The sequence below is a fragment of the Puma concolor genome, chromosome D1 (assembly GCF_028749965.1).
Source record: "Puma concolor isolate L17-30 chromosome D1, mPumCon1.1.hap2, whole genome shotgun sequence".
NCBI lineage: Eukaryota > Metazoa > Chordata > Mammalia > Carnivora > Felidae > Puma > Puma concolor.
In genome coordinates, this window is record NC_141676.1 from 1,349,335 (window position 1) to 1,375,621 (window position 26,287).

Below are 26,287 nucleotides of genomic sequence, written 5' to 3' on the forward strand. Positions count from 1 at the left end.
CCTTCGTGTCCCTCTCCATGCACCTACACCTGTGCCTTGTTCTCTCAGAAGGGCAGCTAGTTCCCAAACTGTCCAAGCTGTTCCCTCCACCCACAATCCCCTTCCAGCTCCTGCGTACCATTCGAGGCAGTCTGGTGGTCTTCCTCAGGTGTGGGCGTCCCTGGGGCACGTTTGCCTCGCCCCCACTAGTGAGTCTGTGTGTGTGCCCCCCTAGAACACTGGTGCCCTTGGCCCAGGGATTCCCTCTTCTTAGGCTCTGGCTCCACAGCACCCCGCATGAGGCAGGAGCCAGTGCAGGGGTGCGGCAGGGAGCCAAGACAGGAAGGAGCGGTGATGGGAAGACGAGTGGGCAAGAGGAGGGGCAGTGAGGCTGCAGGGAGGGTGCGAGTCCCCAGAGAACCATGACAGGCCTGGGGACGGTCTGAATGGGAAAGGGGCCCGGTCCCTCCTGCTGGCCAGGGTACCTCGAAGTCCCGCCTGGCTACCACTCCTGGGATCCAGCGTGAGCCTGGCCCCACCGAGCCCTGGGGGGCGGGGGAAGGCGCCCCACCTTGCTCTCCCTGACTCTGGGCTGGGATCACAGGGTCTACACCTGCCCCACCACCTACACCAGCGTGGGATGCCAGCTCCCTGGGCAGGGCATGTGCCCACCCCTCGTGGGCTTCGTGGCCAAGCCGGGCCAGGGGATGTGGGCCTTGGGCACTGGGACAGGAAGGAATGGGTTGGAACGCAGGCAGGCAAGCGGGTGGCGACCCAGGGACCAGGGGGCTCAGGGCAGACGCGGGTAGGGGAGCCTTGGAGGGGACGGTGTGGTGATACATGTAGGCCTCCCCCCCGGTCCAGCTACACGGACAAGCACCCTGACCCGCCGCAGCCCGTGGCCCCCTCCTGCCTCCCCCTCAGCAGGCCCCTGCACCCCTTCAACCGCTCAGTGCTGAGGGCACGGCCTGGGGGAGAGGGCCGGGCTGGCGGGCCAGGAATGTTTTGCGGCCAGTGTAAACAGATCGTTTCTGTCTGCCTGGGGGGGGGGGGGTGGGGGGGTGGGGGGGGAGGGAGTTGTCTTGAGCTTTGTTATGTTATGAAAAAAAAGGCAAAAAATTTGGGTCACAAACCACAAACTGTTTTGCTTTCGGCGTAACTGGCATAAACAGGCATTTTCTCTTTGGTTCCTGGCCGGCTGAGGCCTGGGCTGGCTGGGGCTGGGAGCAGGGAGAGAGGCTGGGGGCTGCGCTAGGAAGCCTGAGGCCGCCGCCCACCAGGGCCCGCGTGGCTGGCTCTGTGGCCCCCTGACCCGGGCACACCTGTGAGGGAGCACCGGTCGTGTGCCGGGCCCAGGCAGGGAGGAGCGGGGACCCTGCGAGCCGAGACCAGCCGCGCGGGCGGACACAGGTTGTTGGGGATGAGGCCCAGGGGCCAGAGCCAGGCAGGCGGTCCAAGGCGGGGAGGCCTCCAGGAAGGAGAGGGAGAGCAGCCGGGCGAGGGGCCCCCAAAGGCGGCTGTGATGGAGACTTTCGTGGCACGACCCGGGGCCCTGCTGGCCAGCTCGGCGCTGAGGCCGCCTGGCCGGCGGGCGAGCTCAGGAGGACCCCCCCCCCCCCCCCCCCCCGCCGCGGGCGGGCACGGCAGTGCACCTGCCTCCCTGCTCATCTGGGGCGGTGGAGGTGGGGGGGCTGCACCGAGCAACGGAGGGTGTGCTGTAGGGGTGTGGTTACCAGGGTAAGAGCAGATACCAGAGGGCCCAGGAGAGAGCACCTAGCACGTGTACAGGAGAAGCCCGGGAGGGGGTGGGAGGTTCACTCTGGGGCTGAGGAACTGAAGCTTGGCCTGGGGTTTGCACTCTACCCAGTGGCCCACGGGAGCCACGCGGGGTCCTAAGGGGAGAGTGGCCGCACAGGACACTAGAGCTGGACGGCAGTGGTGTCCAGAGGCTGGTGGAGCCGTGGGCCTTGTCCACCGACTGGATACGGGGTCAGGAGGAGGGCAGGGGACCCCGGGCTGGGTGAGCGGTGGCCACGAGCACACGGGGTCAGGGGGCCGCAGGACATGGAGGGAGCTGAACAGGCCCCGGCAGGAGCCATTTTGCAGCTCGGGGAGAATGCCAGACGGAGGCCCGAGTGGGTGTCGGCAGCCCAGAAAGGAAGTCCGTGCGTCCAGCTTAGCAAACGGCACCCCTCCTTCCGACCCTGAGGGCCGGGACCCGGCGTCACCCTCTGCATCCGGGGTGCAGTTGGGGGACACGCAAGCAAGGATGGCCCTCGTGAGAGAGCGCTGAGGACAGGCTTCCCCGGGTGGGCGCGATGCCGCAGAGCTTAGCGTGAGAAGAGTGACCGGGCAGGTGTCCGCAGGGAGCGTGTGCCAGGGCCCCGAGGCAGGAACACGCCAGTGAGTTCGCCCAGATGCAGGGGCCATCATGGGGATCTGTTGGCCTCCGCGGGCCCGGCCTCGTGTTGTAAAGGACCACCTGGGCTCCACGGAGGTGGGGAGCGGAGCTGAGCGCCAGCCGTCTGGAGGGAGGCGCTCGGGCACGGCCTGGGGCGCCGGGGCCGCGGGATGGGGGCGCCTCTGGGATGGGCCCGGCCACCACTCCGCTCACCGCAGCGTCCTCAGCACTTGGGACAGGGACCCAGTCGGGCAGGTGTCTCCTCATGTAATTTTCCTAAGTGACCACAAACCGGGCAGCTCTAAGGACGGAATCCGCTCTCTCCCGATTCTGGAGGCCAGAGTCCCAAGTCAGCTTCTCCCGTCAGTGTCCCAGGGCCGAGACCCCCCCCAGCTCCCGGGCTCTCGGGGCCACGCTCGCCGCCTGTCCGCCCCTCTCTTCTCTCACACGGACACCTGTGGTTGGACTGAGGCTCACCCTGAGTCCCGGAGGAGCTCATCCTCCGCTGACACCTGCAAAGACCCTCGTTCCAAATAAGGTCACATTCACGGGCTCCAGGGCTCAGGATGTAGACACGTCGTCTTTTGCGGGGAACAGCGTTCAGCGCACCACTGTAGGAATCCGTAAACGTTTGCTGAACGGGTGACAATGGCCTGCGGTGCCCTGGCTCTGGCCCTGACCTCGTCTCTCACACTGACCCCTCTTCCTGCTGCAGCCTAGCCTCCGTCCCTAACCCCGGACTCCCCAGGCCCCTCTCCACCCCTTCTTCCAGAAGAACCCCATGCTCCCCACCTCCTCCAGGCCTGCATTCCAAAATAACTTTCTCCATGAGACCCCAACGTCTCTCTCCATGACCCTGAGCCTTGGGGAGCCCTGCAAACGGGAGGGCTCACCCTCGTGTGTGAACGAATGAATGAATGAATGAATGAGGCCCCAGGGATGAGCGGAGAGTTGACAGAGCAGAGGGAGGGGAGAGAAGCAGAACTGGGCAGCCCAGAACGCCTGGGGCTCAGCGGGCCAAGCCGATTGGGGTGGGGGCAGCATCAGCCCTGGCGGTGGAACGGGGTCCGGGCTAACCCAGGAGAGCTGCCAGGAGCTCAGGGGAGGTCACGGGGGTCTCGGGGAAAGCCAGTGCAGGGAGGGGTGCAGGAGGGCTGGGCTGCAGTGAGGGACAGGAGGCAGCAAGGCAGGGTCTGGGGTGTGGCGGCGGTGGGGGGGGGCAGCTGGAGAGGGTGCGGGCTGCCAGAGCTGGGAGGAGGAGAGACCCTGAGCCCAGCGCCCCGAGGGTCCCAGGAGGGGAACCCGGCAGGGTCGGAGTGAATCTTCGGGGGCGGGTGGGAGCCAGGCTCTGACCTGGTCTCGGGAGTGGGCAGAACTGGGCAGGGCCGTTCACTGCAGGGTGTGCCTGTACTGCTGGGCCCTGGGCCCTCTGCTCACCTGGTCCCCCAGCCTCACCCCCGTCAGGCCCCAAGGTGGGCCCGGTGTCCCCATCCAACTTGCTCTTTCCTCATCCTGGGAGGCCGGTCCTGCCTCCTCCAGGCGGCCCCCGGGTCCCCCTGCTTGGAGCTCTCAGTGAGCGTGGGCACCACAGCCGCCTGTGTGGATGCCACTCGAGACCTTGGAGGACTGGCTGTGAGCCTGTTACAGCCCAGCACCAGGCCAGGAAACACCGGAGACGGGAAGAAGGGTGGGGTTCAGGGCGGGAGGCCTTCCCCCCACCCAGACAGGCCCGAGAGCCCCGGGTCTGCCGGCGGAATGCTTCCTGGCCCCACTGCCCACAATGGCGCACCTTTGGACCCAGGGCTTGGGGGGCGGGCAGGGAGGCGACCGGCTGAGGCCTCGAGCATCACGGATGCCAGCTCTGCCACCTTCTCTCCAGCCCAGGGACCCTAAAGGCCAGTGGCCAGGGCAATCGGGGACATGGTGCAGGTCTGAGGAGGAGCTCCTGCTGTGACCTCTGTCTCAGGGAGAGTGTGAGCCTGCCCGTGTGCGTGCAGCTGGCTGGGCAGGTGACATGAAACCCCATCTCCGGCAACAGCTAGTTTCCAGAACTTTTTGGAACCCAGTGGGCCCCCAGCACCCACCCCCAGGCTGGAAGAGGCCCCTGGGGTTGGCACTGAAGACACTTCCCTTCTCCTCAGTGGCTCCTGGAAACCCTCCCCTCAGAGCCCCTTTTTGCAGCAGGGGCACCCCGTCTTTGAGGACTGGGCTCCTGAGATTGTCCCAGGCCCCTGGCCCCACGCAGATGGCCCTGGTCCCCGCCGAAAGCGCACAGGCTTCCAGGCCGCCCCGACCTGCTGTTTGTGCCGTGAGGGAGCAGAGGGGCGCCCGCACCCCCAGGGGCCTCCCTCCCTGCCCCTCCCCACCCCCGGACCCCGTGCGCCAGTGAAAGAACAGAGAACTCAGAACAAGATAAATTTGAATGCTTTATTGGGATTGCAAGCAGTAAACGTTAAAGACAAAACCCAAGCAATGAGTTTTGCCAGAAATATCAGCATGTTAAAGGGGGCGAGTGGAGGCCCGCACCAGCCACTGCCAGATGGACCAGGGCAGCGGGCGAGATGACATTCGGTGCTCGGCACGTGGGGGTCTTCAGGTGATGGCACGGGGTGGGGGGACCCAAGAGGGGGTCCTGCTGAAGACAGTTGAGGGGGGGAGAAAAGATGGACAGCCACAAGCAGGGGCTCAGGAGGTCAGAGGGGGGCCCGGGTCAGGATGGCTGAGGACCCTCGGAGAGCTGCTCACAGGGGGACACAGAGGAGCGTTGGCAGACGTCCCGGAGCACCCATCCCAAAGGAGGCAGAATGTAACACTGGGTGGGCTGGGCGTCCGGTAGGATGGGCAGACAATTTAGGGTGCCTCCGTGTCTTTTTGGATCTCAGGCCAATCTGGGTCCCAGTTACGACGATTTGGCTCTTTGGGTTTCTATCCAATGGTCCGAATGGCCCAGTCCCCGGACGCCTGCCAAAGGGCCCTCTGTGCCTCGAGTGGACTGGCACGGACCGCCCCCAGGGTCGTGCCAGCCCCGTCGCCAGGGCCCAGAAGCCTCAGGCCTCTAGAATGCTAGTCGGGCTGTCGTGCAGGGGGGCTGCACTGGGGGCAGAAGCGGGGGTGAGGTAAGCCTCCCAGCCGCCCGGGTCCCTGCCACAGCCCTAGGCACCGAGGTGGTGGCTGCTTCGGTATCACCAGACCCGCGGGCCTCGGGGCCCAAGCGACCCCGGCTGATGGACCTTTCCGCCTGCTCTCCTGCTCTGCAGGGCCTGCACCCTCCTGACCTCCCCAGCTCCCCGACCTCACCCTGCCTGGCCCCTAGGATGCCCTGCAGAGCTCGGAGCCTCCTGGGGACAAGACAGGGCGCTGAGGAGGTGGGCAAGGTGTCACCGAGGGGTGGGGGGAGGGCTCCCCAAGTGCAAGGAAGGCGGCCACCTGCTCCAGCCTGATGGAGCCCCTCGACTCACACACCTGCAACCCCTTCCCCCCCAGCCGGCCTGAGCCAGCCAGAGGCCCCCTCTTCCTGGTGGCCTCCGAGCACCTTCCTGACACCGAGGAGACACCTCCCCGCCCCTCCTCCGCCCCTCAGGACCTCAGGGGACCAGCCACCGTCCCCAGAGGCCAGGCCGGGCAGCGGCCCGCTCCCTTCCCCTCCGGCTTCTCCGTGGGGCGCAGTGGCCAGCGCCCCACGGAGGCCCACTCTCTCCACTCAACCCAAGCGACAGGGACAGATTAAAACAAAAACCGAATCGGGGTGCTAAATGGCGGGGAGCAGGACATGCGGCTCAGCCGCAGAGGTGCTGGTGGCGGCTTCGTGCGTCGTTGCTTGGTCACTGCCCCCCTGTTACATGGGACGGGGAGTAAGGTTAATTTGGTGTGTGAGCGCGTAAAAAGCTAAGGAGGGGTCAAAAAAAAAAAAAAAAAAAAAAGGAAAAAAGCCCCAGGAGAAACCAATTAAAGGGGGGTACAGATCAATTGGCGACAATTTGGGCTCCTAATTCAATCCGTAATTCTGCAAATCTCCTTGTCACTCCTGACTCCGCTACTCCAAACCCCGCAGGACCACCTCCTGCTCCAGAGCGTCCCCCCACCCAGCCCCCACTGCCCCCCACCCGCCCCTCCAACCGCCAGACTTCCCACACTCCCCACCATCGTTGTCGGCCTCCCGGGAGCCCCCATTTCTGAGAGGCCCCCAGAGGACCCGCAAAGATGGTCCCTAGGTGTGCTGGGGGGTCCCCAGGTCTTTCTCACCGGAGCACACCGAGGGGGTCAGGCTACTTTGTAAGGCACGTCTCGTTCAGCTATAGCCACCTCCAGTGCCACCAAACCCCTTCCTTGCGCCACACGGTGGGAGGGGGCATGGATGCCGGTGGGGCCCGGGGGGCTTCGGGGCTCACACCACGGGGGTCGTGGGCAAAGGCACCTCCGTCACCTCAGACGGAGGGGTCGCCCACCTAGGCCTGGGACACACCCTCTCCCACCCGAGGAGTGCATCCCAGGGGTCCAGAGGGGAGAGCAGCCCATGAAAACCTCATCACCAAACGGCTTAGAGAAGGGGCCGAGGCAGAACGTGGTCCGACCTGCACCGGGCTGGGTTCACTCGTCTGTGTGCGTGTGTGCGTGTGAGGGTGTGCGTGCGTGAGGGGCTGTGTGTGCATGAGAGTGTGTGTGTATGTGTGCATGTACACGAGAGTGTGTGAGGGCTGTGCCTGTGTGAGAGTGTGTGTGTGTGTGTGTGTGTGTGCACGTAGGGGGGTGTCTGCAGCAATGCCTGTTTTTTAGAGCGGGGATTGAGATGCGAGAATTTGGGGGGTGTGGGTTTGGGGAGGATTGACTTTAGGGTGTATGGGGGTTTGGGCCAATTAGAGCTTATTTTCACAAATTTTGGTTTTCATGTTCTGTTCTCCCCTCCTTCGGTCTTCCTGGGAACCCCCAACCAGCTCCACGGTGATTTTCGGGGATGGAAAACAGAGCGAAGGGGCCGTGCTGTTGTAGGGTGGCCAGTGCTCCCTGTGGAGGGCGGGAGCCGGCTGGAGAGCAAGGACGTGCCTGCCTGGAGATCTGGGGTCCCTTCCCCTCTCCTGGTCGGTCAGGGGCCCGAGCCGCGGCCAATCTGACTCGAGGTCCCTGGGGAAGAGAGGGAAGGGGGGTGCCTGATTCTTTCACGATGCCAATCATTTTTAAGTCAATTTGGTTTTAGTATTTTTTTAGCCAATTGATATTTTTAGGGTTTTTTTGGTTTTTTTTTTTTTTAAGCCAAATTACTGTTCTGGTGTTTCTAAAAAGCCAATTCGTTTTAAGGGGACTGATGTGCATGCGTGTGTGTGTCGTTCAGGGCTTCATAGTCTAGTATTTTGTCGTGTGCTTTGGGGATAAATTTGAGGGGATACGTAACGCCAATTGTGTTTGTATAGTTTTAGAGGTGTTACTGCCATTCCCCTTGGCCGGATGGAGAAGGCCAAGGAGAGAAGAGCCTGACATGGGGAGGTTGGGGCACGGGGGCTGGGGGTGGGGGAGCCCGCGGAGGGAAAATGGTACCGGGAGATGTTGGAGGCGGGACCCGATGGAACACGGCCCCCGGTCAGGAGGAGGGCACCAGGTGGACGGTGCCATTCTGCAGAATTACGACAGTTTGGCTCACTTCCGATTGGCGGACGCCTCCGGAGAGGCGCCCCCGTGGGCGGCGGGGTCGTGGGTGGGCAGGGCGATCAGGGGACGGTGACGCTTGGCCTCTCTGAACGCCTCGAGCTCCTTGGCGAGCATGCGACCCCGGCGGGCGCGCAGGAGGGCAGGCAGGCCCCTGCGCAGGCGCTGGGCCGATTGCTTCCAGCTGTCATATTGGAAGAACTTGCCCACGGGGTATCTGGGGAAGTTGTCCTGGGAGTGGGGGGGGGGGGGAGGGGAGGACCAGTCAAGGGGGCCCCCGCTCCCTAGCTCCTGCCCCCAGCCGCCCTGCCCTCCCCCGTGGACCCCTCAGCGGCCTCACACGGGGAGGGGGGCTCGCCTGCCCACGGGGAACGGCTGGACGGCCAGCTCCGGGCCGGGGTCCTTGGCGTGGGGGACCCGCGAGCCCAGGAGCTGGCTGAGCCCCGGTCCCCCCAGAGGGAGGGCAGGAGAGCACGGTCCCCACCACCACCCACCCCCCCACCCAGCAGCAGCGGCCCCGTGCCTACCGGAAGCACGGTCGGAGGGGTCGACACGTCCCTCTCGGACTTGGCGGGGGCGGCGCAGTAGGTCTCCAGAAGGGCCAGGTCACAGCTGCGGAAGCAACACTCTTCCACGATGCCACGGCTGCTGCGGCGGTTCACGCGGCTCGCCGGCCTGCCTGGAAGTCCCACAGGGGGAGCGAGAGCCGCCCTTGAGCACCGAGTTCACCGCAGCCGGGCAAGGGGGCGCCGGCCCCGGGGAGGCAGGGCGCCAGCCCCCTGGCCTCGCGGTGCCTCCCTCCTCGCACGGACGGTGGGCACGGCCTCCAGGGTCCACTGCCCAGGGAGGTGGGGAAAGTGCGCAGGCGTGAGCCCGTCAGGGGCCCAGCCGCCCCCCCACGATGCGGGGCGCAGGGTCCCGTCCTGAAGGCCACGCTGGGACGCGAGTGTCCTCCCTGAACAGAGCAGGACCCTGGGTGGCCCGTAGCCCTCGAGACGCCGCCGAGGCAGGCATGGGAGAAGAAGGGGAAGACGGGAGGGGAGGAGTGAGGACCTGCATGAAACCACGCCCCCCTTTCCTCCCGTCGTCCCCGCCCCTCCGCTGCTTGGGCTCCAAGGTCAGCTGCAAGGAAAAGTCCGGCCCTCGCCTTGGAGGGGGAGGGGGAGGGGGGGGGAGGACGGGCGCCAGTGGGGAGGAGGTCCCACTGGGTGGGGGCTCGGCCCGGCCCTCCTTGCAGGGGCCTCACTCCCTGGGCACCAGACCCTACGCAGCGCCACTTCCTGCCCCCAAAACGAGGCAGGTGCCAGGGCGGGGTGGGGGGGCACAGGCAAGGCCAGGGTGGGCTGGGCTTCCAAAGCATGGAGAAGCAGTAGTGCTTTTCAAAGAGAAGCTTGGAGAGACCAAGGCTGGCGTCTGTGCGGCCCGTTTCACCGCTGGGTAAGTAGAGGCTGCAGAGGGGGCTGCCGCTCGGGGAGCAGCAGGGCCAGGTGTGACCACCAGGGTCCTCACCATCTTACCTCCCCCACCCCCACCCGCGTCTGGGCTCCTGTCGGGAACAGAGGTGGCTGAGCACGCAGCAGAGAGCCCGCGCTCCCCACCTTCAGGGTCAGCCTGGGTCTGCTCTGCAGTCCCTCCCCCTATCCAGATAAATGCTCCCCTGAGGCCCAGCTTTCTGGGAGGGGAGGGCAATGGCCCACGCCCCTGAGGAAGAGGTCACCTCCAACTGGGGGCCCCACCCAGGGCCCGGGGCAAGGAAAAGCAGCGCTCTAGGGGAAAACCCAGCCCCAGGATGGACGTGGAAAGAGAGAAGCCCAAGAAACAGCCAAAGCCCACGCTGAGGCCCACCCCTCAGGCGGATGCCCCACCCCGCCCCCCAATGTCTTGTAGGCAGGGCCTCATCTCCTCTCCTGCAAGCCTGGGGTGGGGGGAGCTCGGCAACCCCCCCAGCCCATGGAGCATGCAACACACGCTTTGGTTTTTAGGGGTCTCCGATCCGTTCTACCAAACGCTAAATCAGGTAATCCACAAATACCTGCCCACCATCTACATGGCAGACGCACCCCCCCCCCAGATGTGTGGGAAACTTTTGTGCCCACGGCCCGCCCAAGAGCAGGTCAGGAAGAAGCAGTGAGAGAAAGTCCGCCTCCCTGCCAGGACTGGGGTCTGCCTCCAGCCCACCCTGCACCCCACCCGCACCTGCTACGGCCTGGCCCCCACCTAGATCCCACCCTGCCCAGGAGGAGAGCATTCTACTTTTCATCATGTCACAGGAAGGTCAGGGGTCTGTGCAGGTGCCCAGTAAATGCGGACTCCAGGGTCCCAACTGTGCTCATGGAGTCTCAGTAGCTTCCCTGTGCCTGGCCACCCACACCAGGTATCCCAGGAGGTGTCCATGGGCGTCTGGGAGACGGGAGGGAGGACTCCAGCATTTATAGAGCACCTGCTGGGTGCGGGTGCGCCCCCCCCACCCCCGCCCCAACGCGCACTGGGCTACTTACTGAAGTAAAAGCCGCGGTCCCCACAGACAAACTGGAGGGTGTCCACCAGCTCCCCGCCGCACAGGGTCTCACTGGGGCGGTAAGCAGCAAAGCAGCACGAGGCCAAGGCCAAGAAGGTGAGCAACACCAGCATCGACTTCCCCATTGGGACCCCCATCGGCATCTAGGGGCGGAGAGAGGAGGCCATGAGCCAAGTCCAGGGCCGCGGAGGCCACTCCCGCCGCCCCGCCAGGCCGGGGCCTCTGGGAGACACCAGCCCAGCCACCTCCTGATTCCAAGTTCGGTTACGGCTTTAGATCGCCATGTCCTAAACGTGGCCGCTCTAATGACAGAAAGAACGCGTGCTCTCCTGCCCAGGCGGGGTGCGCAGTCGCCCCAGGTTTGAGCGGATGTGTGTGAAGCACGTCTTTGATGGGCACCAAGTTTCACGAGGGGATGATGGCCCCCTCCGTCACCACCGCAGGGGCTCAGCCACACCCCAGAGCCGCAGGGGACAGGGCTGGACACTGAACCTGGCCTCTGTCCTATGAAGTCATGGGGGGGCGGGACCAGCGCAGGGCAGTGGCCACTCCGCAGGCCTCCCCGCATCAGCCAAGATGGCAGACGGCCCCACCCCACCGCAGAGCTGTGTGCATCCCAGAGGACCGGCCCCCCCCCCAAGCAGCAGGGGTCCTGCTGTGCCAATCCCACCCCTTCCCCCTCCCCCACAGCCTCTTCCACCCTCCCAGACACCCCCCACCCCCACCCCAGGGACCGAGCAAAGCTCAGGTCGAGGATCCAGTGGTTACTATGCAGTGCCAGCCACACTTCCGGGGGCCTCATTCTCCTGAATCGCCCAGTCCCCCACTCCAGCCTGCCCTGGGCACCCCAAAACACACAAAAAGGCCCCAGGCCTCCTCTCCGGGCCTGGCATCACACCCACCCTCCAGGGCCAGGCACCTCAAGGACCCTGTGGGTTCATCAGACCCTCTCCCCACTGAGGTACCAAACCCCACCCAGGGAGCTGGAGAGAACAAGTCAGGCCAGCTGGAGGCTGGACACCAGGTCCTTGGGGCCCAGTCGGGACCGAGAAGCACGTCTCGGGACACACCCCCTGCACGGGCTGTGTGGCCGCAAGGCCCCGGGGCCAGGGTTAACCAGGCCCCTTAAGGCTTGGGAGGGCTTGGGAGGGGGCCTCAGGTTCTCTTTTAGACCCAGCAAGCTGCCCCTGCCCCCTCCAGAAAGTGGAAGCCCCCCCCTCCCAACCACAGGCAGGTAGTCCCTGGAAGCCCTCCACAGGCCCAGGTACAAGCCCCTTCTGGGGCGACAGTCACGGCCCAGTGCCTCCGAGCCCACTGGCACCCTGAGGCTACCCAAGCCGGGGGCTGGGCAGCCTGCCCGGATGTGCCCCTCCCAGGCTCCACACCCGGTGGGCCCGGGGCGGGGCGTGGGGTGGGGGGGGGGCCACCACGCAGCATGCCCCTTCCCAGCCTGGAGTGAGGCCGCTGCACGCTAGGCCCAGGGAATTTCTGGTGCCATAAATCGTGCAGGAGAGGAGGCAACCAAGAAGGGAGCACAGTCCCGCTTCAACTCGGCTAAAGAGCAGAGGCCAGCTCCACAGGGGGGTGTGAAGTGTGCCCCCCCTCACCTCCTCCCGCCTTGGACCGGGCCCCAGCCAGTCTCCCAAGCTGCCCCCCGCCGCTGCCCCCTTCCAAATTCTAAGAACAATCTGGCCAGCTAGTGACTGGGCGCCTTCCGAGCGAGCCACAGCTGCACCCTCTGCAAGCCAGCCACTCCAGTGAGGGGTCCCGGCCGGCCCCGGGGAGAGCAGAGGCCGGGTGAGAGGCGTGCCCTCTGGGCCAGGTGAGCCAGCGGTGGCGGGGAGGAGGGAGGCCAGGGGCGAGGACGGCAGAGGCGGAGAGGAGGGGCTGAGGGACTGAGGGGCTGAGGCCCGAGTCCCCCCGTCAGCGGGGGCGGGCAGGGCAGGGCGGGCCGGAGCGAGAGGGCAGCGGGGGTCCTCGCTCAACAGCCCCGGTTACCTGCAGCTGGACAGGAGGCTCGCTGGGGCTGGAGGAGGAGGAGGAGGAGGAGGAGGAGGAGGAGGAGGCTGGAAGGACTGCCTCACAGGAGAAGCTAATGTCCAGTTTGCAGGCTGGTCAGTGCTTTGGCTTTTATGTCTGAGCCGGCTCCTCCCAGCCCCGGCTCCACCCTACCCCCCACCCCTCTCCCTGCTGACCACTCCCCCCGCCCCCTTTGCTCCCGCCCCCTCCCTCTTCCCAGCCAGTCCCTTCTCTCCCGCACCCCCAACAACTTGCTCCGGACCATCCCTCAGCAAAGTACCCCGGGGTGGGGGTGGGGGTGGGGGGCTCCTCCTGCACCCCCAGCCCCTCTAGGCGCCAGGCAGTGGGGGGAAGGGGAGGCAGGGGGGCTGCTCTACACCCCCTTGCATGGAAAGTTCCATCTACCCCACTGGGCAGGGGCAGCTACCCTCTCCAGACTGTACACTCTTGCCCTTCGGAGCCTCCCACCGGCCCCTCTCCCCAGATTCCCTGGTGGAAACGTTGGGGACAGGGACAGGGACAGGGAAGGGGCTGTGTGTGTGTGGGGGGGGGGGGGTGCACCCGCGCGTGGGGAGGAGGGGGTCAACTGCAAATGTGGCGCCGGGTGTGAGCCTTTTGCCAACTCGCCCCCTGTTCCATCCTGGCCCCGCCCACCCCGTTTTCCTCCTTCAGTCCTGCTGGCACGGCGTCAACATACCAGGGTGGGTTTCTGAGGCTCGCGCCCCTCCTCGTTACCCTGCACCCTGGGGGACACGGCCCGCCCCCGCACGGCCCAAATCGCAGGCTTTCAGCAACACCCCGCTGCACCCACAAGCCGACCAGGAAGTCGCCTCTGCAGACAGCTCGCACCTCCCTGGGCACTTCCCGAAGCCCCCAGCCAGCCCCCCACCCCCACCCCACCCCCGCCCCTCCTCCGCGGCGCTGGGGAGAGCGCGGGCTTCGCCACGGGGAGCCGGACCCGCCGCCTCCTCCCCTCCCCCCCACCCCCGCCCGGGGCCCGCCGGGGCCCCCGGCCCGGCCCGGCCCGGCCTGGCCGGCCCGCACGCCGCTTACCTGGAAGCCGGCACAGCTGCGGCCCACCTCCCTGCTGCGTATCGCAAACCGAGCAGCGGGCGCTGGCCCTCCTGCCGGACACTCCTGTGCCAGCGCCGCTCTGGCCGAGTCGCGGGGGCCGAATGTGCGACGGGGCAGAACGGGGGGATGGCTTTTTTTTGGGGGGGGGGGGAACTCGTCTGATCGTCTGGGGAGGGCGGGCTGTCCGCGGGCTGGGGCGGGCCAGATGTTGTACTTTTAGGGGGGGAAAGGGTATCGGGAAATGAGGTCAGCTGTTGTATCAAGGATAGAGGGGGGCAGAGATAGAGAGAGACACAGAGAGAACGTGAAAGGGGGGGGGCCGAAGAGAGGGCGAGAGAGGGAGAGAGGACAGCGAGAGGCGGGCAGGCTCGCAGCGGGGGAGAACAGCGCGGAGAGAAACAGAAAGCGTATAATTAATCCGCTTCGGGACGGCGAGGCGAGAGGGCGGGCGTGGAGGGGGAGGGAGTCGGAGGCAAGGAGCCGGGGGGGACGGGAGGGAGCGAAGGGCAGGCTGCGGGAGAGCGGAGAGCGGGCGCCGGGGCCAGAGGCCGGAGAGGGGGCCGGGGAGCACAGAGAAGCCGGGGCAGGGCGCGACGTCGAGGGCCGGGGAAGGTGCGGAGGGGGGCGGAGCGGAAGGGCGCCCGGGCCGCGGGCGCCCAGCTCGGATTGGGCCGACGGAGCCCTCGGCCGTCGCGAGCCCGGGCCCGGGGGTGGGGTGGCGGTGGCGGTGGCTGCGCCGAGCCGCTCGGGACGCGGCGAGGAGGGGGGAGCGGCCGGCCGCGCGCCGGGGAGGGCTGGGGGACAGCGCGGGGGGGTGACAACGCCGGCGGCCTGCGAGCCGGACTGCCTGCGGGGGGGACCGCCTCCTCGGGCGAAGCGGGGGCGGGCGTTGAGGTAGATGGAAGAGGAGGCGGCGGGGATCCGCAGGCCCGGCGGAGCGCGGCCCCGCCGACGGCGCCCGAGGCGGGAGTCAGCAGCGTGTCGGCGGGCGGCGAAGACGCGGGGCCGCCGGCCGGGTGGAGGCGCTGGCGGGCCGAGCGCGGGCGGGCGTGGGCCAGGAGGCGGGGGCGGCCGGAAGGGGGGGGCCGGGGGCCGGCCTGGCCTCACGCAGCTCCGCCGGAGAGCAGGCGAACTGCGGGCGCCAACGCCCGGCTCTTATAGCCGCGCCACCCCGCGGCGCGGCGCCCGCTCGGGCCCCGCTGGCCCCGCGCCCGCGCCAATGGGCGCCCGAGGGGCGCTGGCCCCGCCCCCCGGACCGCCCCCGCAAGTCGAGCTGGGGGTGGGGTGGAGTGGGGGGGTGGTGGGTGGGCCGCGGGCTGGGGGCCCCCGGCCCGGGGTTGACGGTGGGGGGGGGGGTGCTGTGGGGTGCTCGGGGCCAGATTGGGCTGGGGGCGGGGAGCGGCAGAATGCGAAAGAAATCCCGAGTCCCGAGTCTCCCGTTCTGAAGTGTGTGTCGGGGGGGGGGGGGGGGGGAGGGGCGGGGGGAGGGGGGACGCTCGGGTTCCCGGGATCTCTAGATTCCTAGGGGTCTCTAGGTTCGCGCACGCGGGGGGCGCGAAGCGAGAGGGGTGGGCGGTGTCCCGAGCCCTAGCGGCGGCCGGGGGCTACGCGGCGGGCGCGCGCGGTCCAGAGTGAGGAGGACGCAGGTGGTTTGGCGGCGCCCGGTCGGGGGGTCCCCGAGTCCCGCGGGGAGCTGCAGGGGAGGGAGGAAGCCCGGGGCTTGGGCATGGCGCGCGGCCGCCACCTGCCCGAGCAGGCGCGGCTCCTGGAGTCGCCGCAGCCAGAACCTGAGCGCCCCCCGGTGCCGCGCGGAGCCGGGGTGCAGCCGCGGCGGCCGCCAGGTGCGGTTCCCGGGGAGCGCCGGCCGATGGGGCCGACCGAGGCCGCGCCTGGCCGGGGACGGAAGAGCAGGGCGGGAAGCGGCGCGCCAATCCTACCTGCATGACCGAGCTCACCGGGGTTCGTCTAAGCAGCTCGCCTTTGGGGCCCACCCAAAATATCCGGAGAATGGTTCCCCCGTCCTCAGTGCGTTGGACTTGCGTAGACTCGGGTTCGGCCCCGGGGGCCACCACGATAATTTGGGGGTCTGGGGAAACCATCTCCTGGAGAGTTTGGACGACGTAAGAAGTCGTGATTTTTACCAAGTCAAAACCACGCACAAGCCCCGGCGTCCCGCCCGCCCCTAGGCGCCCCCGGCCACCCGCGCCTCTCCGAGGGGAAGGGGCCGCCGCCGGCGGAAGCCCGCGCCGGCTCGCCCCCTCGCTCCGCCATCAATCACTTCGCCCGCGCTCCGCGCGCGCCTCCCCGAGTCCCCTGCCTGGCGGACTTGGAGGCGCCGCGCCGCCAGAGCGGGGTGCGCCTCTCCACGGCGTCCCTGCGACCCAGCGCCAGGCCCTCCCCAACTGGGGGCCGCCACGGCCCCTTCCCCCCACGGTCGTGAGCTTTGCGAAAAGCAAACGAAAGCGGCGCGGGTTTCGGGGCGCGCGGCCCCAGCAGCAAGCGCGGCCGCCGAGCCGCAAGCCCTCAGCGGGCTCCTGCGCCCGCCCGGCGAACGGCGGCCCCGGCGGGACAGTGGCGGGGCGGGAGGGGAGCCGGGCCTGGGCCGCGGAGGCGGCGGGGAGCTCACCGCAAGGCTGGAGGCTGGAGGCTGCGTCCGCGGGCGCAGAAGGAGCTGAGGCAGCAAAGCGAGCGCTCTGAGGCGGCGGTGGACGCTGCTGAAGGTGAGCGAGACCCCGGGGGCAGTCCCCAATGTCCGGGGGCAACGCCCAGTCCGTTGGAAGACCCGGGGACAATGCCCAAATTTGGGGGAAACTGGGGGCAATGCCCAGTCGTTTTCCTGGACGCGGGAGAAGCACTGCCCACGTCCTGGCGGATACGCTGCAGGGCCAAGTGTGTTGGGGGAACGCAGAGAGAAATCTCCCAAATCCGAGCAGCTCGGGGGCTTTCGTAGGAGACGAAGAGAGGCCTGAAACTCGTGCCCCGCCGCGAGCGGGGCCGAGAAAGCTGCCGAGGGGCTGCGGGCGGGCCGGGAACAATGCCCAGATATCGGAAGGCAAGTCAGAGCTCCGTGTGGTTTGCGGCCGAAGGCCCCAGTACCCCGACGTAGGAGACCCGAGGGAGGCTCCCTTGATGTGGGGAGCTGTAATCAATGACTAAATTTGAGACTCCAGATACAGGGTCGAAGTCTGGTGGATCAGGGGAAGTTGCTCAGGGCTCGCGGGGGCCAAGAAATCGGAGTCAAACATGTGGGGGCCCTAGCGTCTTGGTCAGCAAGCTTAGGGGGAACCCTAGGCTAATTTGTGGGAGGTAGGTTTTGGGGTGACTCTGGGGAAATTCTCAACGCGAAACGCAGGGGGGACCTAAGAGGCACGTTATCTAAAGTTGGGGGAAGTGAAACACTGAACACACTTTGGGGGGGCTAGGCAAAGTCTCAGTGTGGTGACGGGAAATACAGAATTGCTTCCACAGTTGACGAATGCAGGTTAGTGGCCTGGATGCCTGCGAGGCCAAGGAGGTGAACTCCATAATTGTCATGACTTTGAGGAGAATTCCCACTGTCCTGTAGGGACTCGAGAAATACTGTCTAAATGTGGGGGGAAACTGGGGTGTGATCAGTACACCTGGGAAATCCAGAAAATCGATGTCCCTTTATATTTTAATTTTCTATTTGATTTCAATTAGTTTATTTCTGATGAGCAGGGAAAAAATATACTGTTTTCTTGGGCACTGTCTACAATGGCCCAAGTTTTGGGGATCCATGGGAATTGTGCAATGGAGGCAGAGATCTAAATTTCAGGGACCCTGGTGAGTAGCCAGGAAGCTTGTAGGACACAGGTCCGTAAGACCTGGGATTTCTAGGATATTTTTTGATCCCCGGACATTTTCATTTTGGGGAGCCCATGGGAAGCTGCCTAAATTTACGGGGACCTGGGGCAAGGGTCGTAAATTCAGGGGACTCAAAAATCAGTGTCCAAAAAAGGCTCAGTTGTTTTGTGGAAGCGGGGGGGAAAGTCCCAATTTATTTTGGAGGGCTGGGAGACATGTCTCAATTTGGAGGCCCCAGAAAACTAATTTTTGAATCTGGGGATCCAGAGGAGTTACTCAGAGTCCTCAGGAAAATTGGGGATCAATATCTAAGCTTTAAGGGAAAAGATTACGAGTTTGTAGGTCATGAGGCCTAGAAAATCAGTGTCCAAAACTGGTGACCTATGAGGAGTTTTCAGTGTGTGAGAGACCCAGGAAACATTGCTTACATTTTGGGTGACTTTGTGGGTGCCCAAGATGCTTTGGGGCCCAAGAAATTTTGGGGCCTGTGTTTACGGGCCTAGAAGGCAATAAGTAATATTTGAGAGGAGAACCCAGCATGTCCAAATATAAGGGAACAGGAAAAGGGTCCAGTGTCATCCTGGGATTTGAGACCACTGTCTGAATTTTAGAAAATCTGGACTTTTGTCAGTGAGCCAGTGGGATACAGGGAATTTTTTTTTTAATACTCAAAATCTTATGATGCAGAGAAAATATTCAGAATATTTGGTACCTGGGAACACCCAACAGAGCCCAGTATAAGGAGACATGGGCTTTGTGCGAGCATCTGTTTTGTGCGCGGTGGGACCCAGGGGAACCTGCATAAACCACAGTCACCAAGAAGCACATCTCGGGTAATTGCTCAGTGTGCTTTCGGGGCCTGGGTGACAGTGTCTAAACTGTAAGGGACCTGATTAGTGGCCAGGGAGCTTGGAGAGCCCTGTAAACAAACGTTCCCACATCTTTCATGGCACCCCCCAACACACACACAAATTGGTCAATGAATTCTGGGGATCAGAAATCAACCTCTGAACTTTGTGGAAGGCACGAAAAAAGAGCAGATTGTCTGCGGTCCAGAACAGGGCTTGGTGTCCTTTGGGTGTAATGCCTACATTTTAGTGAAAGAATAGAAAGCCACGTTCAAACTCTGAGGGTTCTGGGAAGATTGCTCGTGGTGCTGGGGGAACCTGGGAGTTTTTGTGTAAAATGTAGGGAACCCAGGCTGGTGCCAGTAAATTTGTGGAACTCGGCGGAGAAGATCCCAAACTGTGGTGAACCGGGAGAACAGGGCTTCGGTGTCGGGGAGCAGAGCAGGGACAGAATGCTTGGGAGACCCCGAATTTCACGTGCAAAATTATGGAGACACAGGGGAAGGGCTTCACTTGTTTTGGAGACGATGCCTAAGTGCCACAAAAACACTGTCCACCTTCTGGGGAGCCAGGCAAATGGGTCAGCACGACCACAGGACCTGGGGGTAATGTTTAAATTTGGGGGGATCCGCATTGGCGGTGTGCGGATCGGTAGGATCGGAGCAGGGTGTACAAAACTGTTAAGAGCCTGGGAGAAAATGCCCAATGAGTTTGGGGATCCAGGCCACTAGGTGAATCTGGGGGAACGCAGCCGAGGCTCGTGTTTCCAGGTCCCCGGAAATTGATGTCCAAGAAAATTCTTGTGACCTGGGGAAATGCTGGATGCATTCGGAGGGCCTGGGAGCAAGCCTGAAATTTGGAGGATCCCAGGGGAAAAAAAATAATGATGCCCGCGTTTGGTGGGAGCAGGGAAGTCGCTCGGTGACTGGGGACCCCGGAAGTGGAGGGCTGCCTCGCAGCGGCGGAGCCCCGGGTGCCGGGCAGGCGGCGCGCCGCCGGCGCTCCCCCGCGTCTCGGGGCTCGCGCGCGGAGCAGGGGCGCCCTCCCCGGGGGGCGCGGGCGCGGGCAGGTAGCGCCGGGCCCCCCGGGGCGCGCGCCCCGGAAGGAGCGTTGCTTCTCTCTCTTCTGCCTTCTGGCGCGGTGAGCGCGCCTGCGGCAGCGGCCCGGCGGAGCGGGCGTCGGGAGGAAGGGAGGAACCCGGGCGCGGCTCCCCGGCGCTCCCGGGGCCCCGGGCTCCCTGCCCGGCCGCCTCCGAGGACGGCCCCGCGCTCCCCGTCGCCGCCGCGCCCCACGCGCTCCCGCGCTGCGAGCCTAGGCGAAGCCGCGGCCGGGCCGCCGCCGCGGGCAGGCTCGTCCCCGGCTCGGCTTGGGGGCCCTGGAGCACCCCAGACGGCCACCCCCCGCGCGCCGGGGCGCTCCGCGAGCGCCGCTCCCGCCTTTCCCGGTCCCCAAACGACGGCGAAGCCCATTCGCTTGGGTACCTCGAAAGAGGGGAGGGAATGAGGAACAAGAGAAGAGCCGGCATGGGGAGGAGGGACGGGGCAGGACCGCACGGTGGCCAGGGTGCCAGGGGTGTCCTTTCGTTTTCTCAAAGAGCATTTTCACGCGAAGTCTCTCTCTCCCTGCCGGGAAAGTCAATTGCTTAAAAGCCAGTACTGAACCCGACGCAGGCGCAGGGCGCTGGTGGCAGAAACACGGCCACCCCCTGGGAACCGGGCGATCTTGAGGGTGGGGGACAGCGACCCTGGGGGGGTACCTGAGGGGTGAGGAGCTGCGAGGAGAAAGGCATTGCTGGGGACAGAGGAATGGTGGGGATCCTGGGGCTGGGACAGCATCGCTTGTACCCAAAGTCAGCCCACAGAAGGACCCCAGTTAGAGGGGAGCAGCTCAAAGCCTGACATTCTGGGAGGGCAGGGGTTAACGCCACTGGACAGGTGTGGGGACCCAGTCAGGGCTGAGGCAGTCCTCCACATTAGTTTGGCAGGACAGGGACCCCCCCCCCCCATGAAAAACAGTTCATTTTCCACTCAGAGCCCCAGGCACGTGGGGAATGTTCCCCCTTCAAATTCCAGTCCACATCAATCACCCCGTGTCCCATTCCAAGAACATCTGGCCTGTCTCCCCCCACCCATCACCGCCCCCTCCCCTCTCCGCCAGCCTCCGTTTGCAGCCTCCCGTGTCCCCGGCTTTCTGGCCTGGGCGGGTGTGCCTGGGGATCGAGGGAGGGTGAGAAGGGAGCTTCAGGTGCCTTGAAGTCACTCCCCACTGCGTAAAGACCTGTGAAATTGGGGGGGTGAGGAACGGGGTCCCTGGGAGCCCAGAACAGATTTTGGATCCTTTGGAGGGCCTCTGCTTATGGACGAATTTAGCCCCCCCCCCCCGCCCCCGTTGGCTCTGCTCTGGGTTCTCCACCTTTCCTTCAGGCCTGCTTCCCCAGGGGCTGGGAGTGGGGGGCGGCGTGTGCTGAGGTGAGAGCCCCTTTTCAAAGTGTGGGCTTTCCCCCTGGTTGGGGGTGCCTGGGGGGCAATCACGCCAGCGGCTGATCAGTGGGTCCCTCCCCTGCTTTCTGCCCACACAGGCGCCGGCCCTGGAGAAGCCAGGAGAAGCTTGGAGAAGTTCGGAGATGTGCCCTTCAGCTGCTGCCTGGACCTTGGAGGTAGGATGGCTGAGGCCACTTTGGGGTGCCAGACTGAGCCATCAGGGCAAGGGGGGAGCGCACATGCTCTCCCTCCCCCCGCGGGGCTGCCTGCTGAACCCTCGCCTTATTTAGTCAAAAGTGTGGCTAGAGGGGCAGGCTTGAAGGGGGCAGATCCGGGTCACCCTAGGTCTCAAAAAAGGCACTGGCCGCCCCTGGCCAGGACCAGTGTCAGGCTCTCCCCGACTTCCGGCCCTCCACGGTAGGAAGGGAGCTGCAGCTCAGGCCCCTTGTGGGGCTGGGGTCCCTTTTGTCCAGAGCTTGGCTGGCGGAACTTCAGTCCTACCCCACCCACCCCCACCCCCTGCTGCCCTGCTCCAGCACCAGGGCAGCACAAGCCTCCCCTGCAGATCGCAAACCCACGCTCCACGGAGAATCATCATCCCCCACGATTCGGACTCACCCACTGATCCTGGCCTCTACACGCCAGGCCTGCGGCTGGGCTGCGCTCGCTCCCGCCTCCCTCCTCCCGGCTCCCCGGTTCCCCTGCTCCCCTGCTCCCCTGCTCCCAGCAGGCAGCCTTTCTCCTTCCCCGGCTCCCTCCCACAGCCCTGGCTCCAGGCTGGCCGCTCCTGCTCCCTGGGTCCGAGCCCAGCAATCTACAAACCCTGCTCCATTCTCTGAGGGTCCCCTGAGCACCCCTCCCTCCCTCCCCCACCGCAGGGCACCCGCCGCCAGCCGCCGAGGCCCAGGCCCTGCTCTGAGCTCCGGGAGGGACACAGCCGGCACAGCCCCAGCTGGAAGTGAAGGACCAGGGACCCAGCGGGTCCACCCGGAACCACCAGCACCCGACAGCACGAGCTACCCAGGGCACAAGACACCACAGGCCACAGATCAATAAACCAAAAGCCGAAAAGTAGGTAGGGGTCGGGTGGGGGGCGCAGGGGAGGGGGCTGAGCACTGGCACACTGGGGAAGGACCCAGGCAAGGCCCCTATTGTATTGTTTTATGTAGCGTCTGGAATAAAGACCCCTTTAAAAGAATGTTCTTGGCCTCTCTCTCAGATGGGTAAACCAGCCTAGAAGGGGGTCACCTGCTAGGTCCCTCCCTGAGGGCTCTGAAGGGTGGCCTGTGTGACTTGTGGGTCCAGCGCAAGAACAATCACCCGCCCCACCCCCACTTCCAAAGCTCCCCAAGACCCTGGCGCAGAGCACCCCTCCAGGGCAGCTCAGCGTGTGCCCCCACCCCAGTACCTTGTCAGTGAACTGTGAACCGCTGTGGCCACCACCACGGAGCTTGCTCCAGAAGTGTCCCAGGCACTCTGGCCCCAGGGCTTTCTAGTCCCCCCCCACCAACCCCCACTCGAACACACACACAGGAAGCCCCTCCGGCTGAACACAATGGAATCCTGACACCGGTGCTCTAAGGCCCTCCGCCTCACTGCAGTGCCCCTGCTGTCCTTGGGCCACTACCTCCCTTTCTTCTCACAACTGAGCAGTCAGGAGGTCTGCGACTGCCACCCACTTTGACAAATAGGGACCCAGAGAGGTCAAGCCACTCGTGTGAGGTCCCACAGCCCAGCAGCCCAGGGCAGGGAGGACCTGGGTCTCATGTGCCCCAGCTGAGCCCAGCCTTCCTGGGGTCTCCTGATTCACAACTGATGAGTTTTCCCTCTTCCCCTCCCTGTTTTCTTTCCCCTTCCTCCAATTCTGTCCCCACCTTGTCTGTCCCCCCCCCACCCCGCTCCCATGGACTGCCCTGTCCACCTCCCTTGCCCTTCTTCTTCCAGGAGCTCCCTTCCAAGGATGGCTGTGGAGCCCAGATGGCAAGGGGCTTGCTGCACCCACACCTGAGCCACCAAGGGACAGGCAGGCACCAGGAGCAGACCCCCTGACTCACAGATGCCTGTGGTGTGACTCTGAATACACCCCAGCTTCCCTGGGCCTGAGGGGAGAGGGGCTCCATGAACTGAAGGAAACAAGGCCCTGGCACAGACCCTGACACTTGGAGGGCTGAACCCGTGGACACCTCTGCACAGCCCTGGGGGTCTGAAGACACTCACCTCTGTGGGGCTGGGGCTGGCCACAGGCCTCAGTTCTGAGCGCGAGGGGACCACCTGGGCCACAGGCCACAGCAGCTCACCTCTGGGCTGGGTTCTCCAGCAGCTCTGGCTGGCTGTGACTCGGGCTGTGGCTCCAGCTGGGGGGCAGCCTGGGCTGGGGGCTCAGCTGGGTGAGATGCCGGGCCCTGGGTCTTGGGATCCACCTCCTCCTCAAGGAGCTCAGCAGTGACTCTTCGGCCCCTAGGGGAAACACAAAGGTGTTCCTGAGATGAACCCTTTTAAGACAAGTCCTCTGCCAGCCGGAGCCCCGTCCTCTCCTCCTCCCCTGGCTGTTCAGTGAGGAGGCCTGAAAGTCACCTTGCCAGGGTTTTGGGTAGTAGCTTCCTTTCCTGTCCTTATGGCTGCCTAGCTCCCCCTCTTTCAAAGTACAAGGGAAGGAGGAAGAGGCCCACAGTTCACCTAAAGCTGGACTTCCCAGCAGCCAAGCCTGAAAATGTTGCTTGCCCACAGAGGCAGGAGACCCTTCTGTTGGGTGGCCTGCCCCTTCCTGGCTGGTGTGGACTTGTGCCTGGGCATGGGGTGGGGTTGCACACGAAAGGCATGCCTTGGGGGATCACAATACACAATATGACCCCCCCCCAACTCCAACATTCCCACATTGGGTGGAAGCAAGGAGGGGGTCAGGAACAAAATAAAGGGCACAGCTCTGTATTCAGAAAGCCCCTGGATGGTTGGAGAGGTACAGTGGGACACTGAGCTTCCCTGGGGAAATGAGATCTGTCCCCACAAACACCACACTGGGTGTATGGAGGAGTCTGGGACCCCACATGGAGGGGACAGAATCATGCACTCCCCCGGGAAATTGCCCTTGCCCCACCACTCAGTTCTGTGGGCAAGAGAGGCAACAGGAGAACTGGGCCCGCCAGCAGGGAGAGAGAAGCTTTACTCTTTTAATCCTGCCGTGGGTACAAGCCGCATTGCCCTTCATCCTCTTCCTTCTCACTCCCCTTTCCAAATACTTAGTGGGGTTCTTTGGTTATGGTCAGGAGGTGTAGGGAGTGGGGAGAAGGGGGGTGCTTTGCTTTTAAAATGGTATAAAAAAACTGCTCCAAAATCTTGGGCCCCCAGCCCTCTGCACAGTGTCCTGTTTGTCTTTGGTTGGGACTGGGAGGTGGGGGGGTGGGGGGGGTAGGGGGGTGGGGGCGGTGGTGGTGCAGCAAGAACAAATTTCTCACACAGAAAAGCCATGCCCTTTACATTTGCAAAAACAGCTGTTCACTCCTGCTGGGAAGGGCAGCCCTACCCTCCACTCCTGCCCCTCCCACTTGGCTTGGCAGATTAGTGAAGGAAAACCTATTTTCCTTGCAAAAGCCTCTGTGACTCTGTGGGGACCTATGGAAAAGCCCCCTCCCCACTTGTCTTTCCTGTACCCTCCAAAGTTGAGGCTGTTCTTAGGAAGCTTGCCCTCACCCTTCCTCCTGCAGCAGAGGTGTGTCCCTCCTGCGAAACGGTGATACTTTTAGCTGCCTCAAGCCCGCAGCCCACCCGTGCCTCAACACTTAGAATACAGCTTTTCTCTCACACTGAGAGGCTGCAGCAAGAGGGAGGGAAGCCCGGTCACCTGTACTCTAGTCGCTGCGTAGTCCCCGAAGCTCCCGGGCGGTGGATGAAGAGGACGGGGGAGTCACTGGTGCCCAAAGCTCTCTGCTGAAACTGCCCGGCCGATGATCTGCTGGTCGGGTCAATATTAGCAGTCGCCGCCAAAGCAGGGGGTGCTCTGGCTGTGGTGCCCAGACCCTCCAGCCGGGTTGACGGGGAGGAGGAGGTGGGGGACGAGGCTGAGGCTGGAGAGACGATGAAGGGCACTTTTAGAGTGTGCATATTAACAGCCCCTAGAAGCGGGAGAGGGTCTCCACCGCTGACCACGGCACCTGCTCAAATGCCAACTGAAATTACAGTTTTGCCCCTCACCTCCTCGTCCCCTCCACGCCTTTCCTCGAGCCCCTCCAAATTGGGTAGCTTTGTGCCCACTCAGTGGTGCTGAGGCCACTGGGCAGCTGGCTGTGGCACCTTGTCACGCCAGGGCACATGCATTAGGGGGTGGAGATTTGGCCAGCCCCCTAACCCCACGGAGAGGAGTGTGTGGGCGTGGACATTAACCGGAAGTACTCCCTTTAGCTAGGAGGTGGGACTATCTGGAGGGGTGGAGAGTGGGCGGGGCCTCCAGAGATTGACACCTGGCAGTCACTTGACACCCTGGAATGCCAGTGGGCGTGGCACGGGTAAAATGGCGATGGGCCATATGCAGAATGAAGCAGGGTTCGAGAGTGATCAGAAAAACCTCTCTCCAGGTGCTCCCAAGGCAGCTGCAGTGCAACGTCGTCATGTCCCTCCTTCTTTCAAGGGCAGGGGACTCGTCTGGGAGTTTCCTCCCTTCACCAGTTACTCCCAATTGGCCCCCCTGCACCGCATGCATGATGGCAGATGGCAGCTCTGAGCACCAGTCCTGCTTGATCACGGACACCCTGTGTGGGATGCTGGGTTCACAGCCTTTGAGTCTGGCTGAAACTCCAATCGAAGCACAGCCTCAAAGCCATCAGCAGCTGGGGGAGGGCCCAGCAGATGTGCTGCCCTGACTGGACTAAATCTCACTGGGAATTTAAACCTCTCTCCCAAGGTTGCAGGGAGAGCAGACCACAGAGCAAAGACTCGCTGAAAGGCAAAGACGTCTGTACCTCCCAGAAGGCCACCACTCCCATCCTCCCAGTACCCTTGCACCCCAGTTTACCCAGCTTACTGGCACATGCTGGGGTTTAACTCTCCCTCTCCCTTTCTCTCTCAAGCCATCACCTGAACTCCCTTCCTTAGCCAAAGGGAAGGGACATCCAATGGAGAGAATAAGACTTTGGGTGGGGAAGAGAGACTTGAGGGGGGTACTCAGGTCTGGCAGCTGTGCCCCAAAGGATGCAGATGCCCCAGAGCCACACCACCTCATGGGAAGAGGGCAGGAGGGACTCTTTGCTGGGCTCTTGGATGGGGAGGGACGAAGGGATGCTAAAGGGCCTTAAGTCAGGTCTGGGCACATAGAAGGGAGTCAGTGTGAAGCAGTCCACAGTTCCTGTGGTGCAGCAGTCACCTGCTTGTATGGGCTCTGACTCTGCTTTGGGCTCTGTGGCTTGAAGGCTTTGCATCCTGTGCTGTCCCCTGCTATCTGCTGCAAGATGCCCAGATGTTTCAAGGGGCTATTGCCAGGTTCTTATGGGAAAACTTAGCCAGGACTTGCCAAGCC

General features: G+C 64.1%; 1 protein-coding gene and 1 long non-coding RNA gene across 6 annotated transcripts; one reads left to right on the forward strand and one right to left on the reverse strand.

Moving 5' to 3' along the window:
- Nucleotides 1-4,793: 4,793 nt before the first annotated feature.
- On the reverse strand, nt 4,794-23,183 carry IGF2 (insulin like growth factor 2). 5 transcript variants are annotated; one of them, XM_086676577.1, is made up of 4 exons: nt 22,999-23,183; nt 10,515-10,678; nt 8,545-8,704; nt 4,794-8,248 (listed from the first exon to the last, which is right to left on the reverse strand). In XM_086676577.1, the coding sequence occupies exons 2-4, from the start codon at nt 10,676-10,678 to the stop codon at nt 8,009-8,011; spliced, it is 564 nt and encodes a 187-aa protein (XP_086532703.1). In that variant the 5' UTR covers nt 22,999-23,183; the 3' UTR covers nt 4,794-8,008. The 5 variants fall into 5 exon arrangements, with proteins under 5 accessions (XP_086532703.1, XP_086532700.1, XP_086532699.1 ...); XM_086676574.1 differs by lacking the exon at nt 22,999-23,183 and adding an exon at nt 15,566-15,730 and having other exon boundaries at nt 8,545-8,696; nt 10,516-10,678; XM_086676573.1 differs by lacking the exon at nt 22,999-23,183 and adding an exon at nt 15,566-15,730.
- Nucleotides 16,203-24,112, forward strand: LOC147576297 (uncharacterized). Its single transcript, XR_015240638.1, has 4 exons — nt 16,203-16,348; nt 20,880-20,957; nt 21,660-21,852; nt 22,726-24,112. It is a non-coding gene; the product is annotated as an uncharacterized LOC147576297 (long non-coding RNA).
- Nucleotides 24,113-26,287: the final 2,175 nt, after the last annotated feature.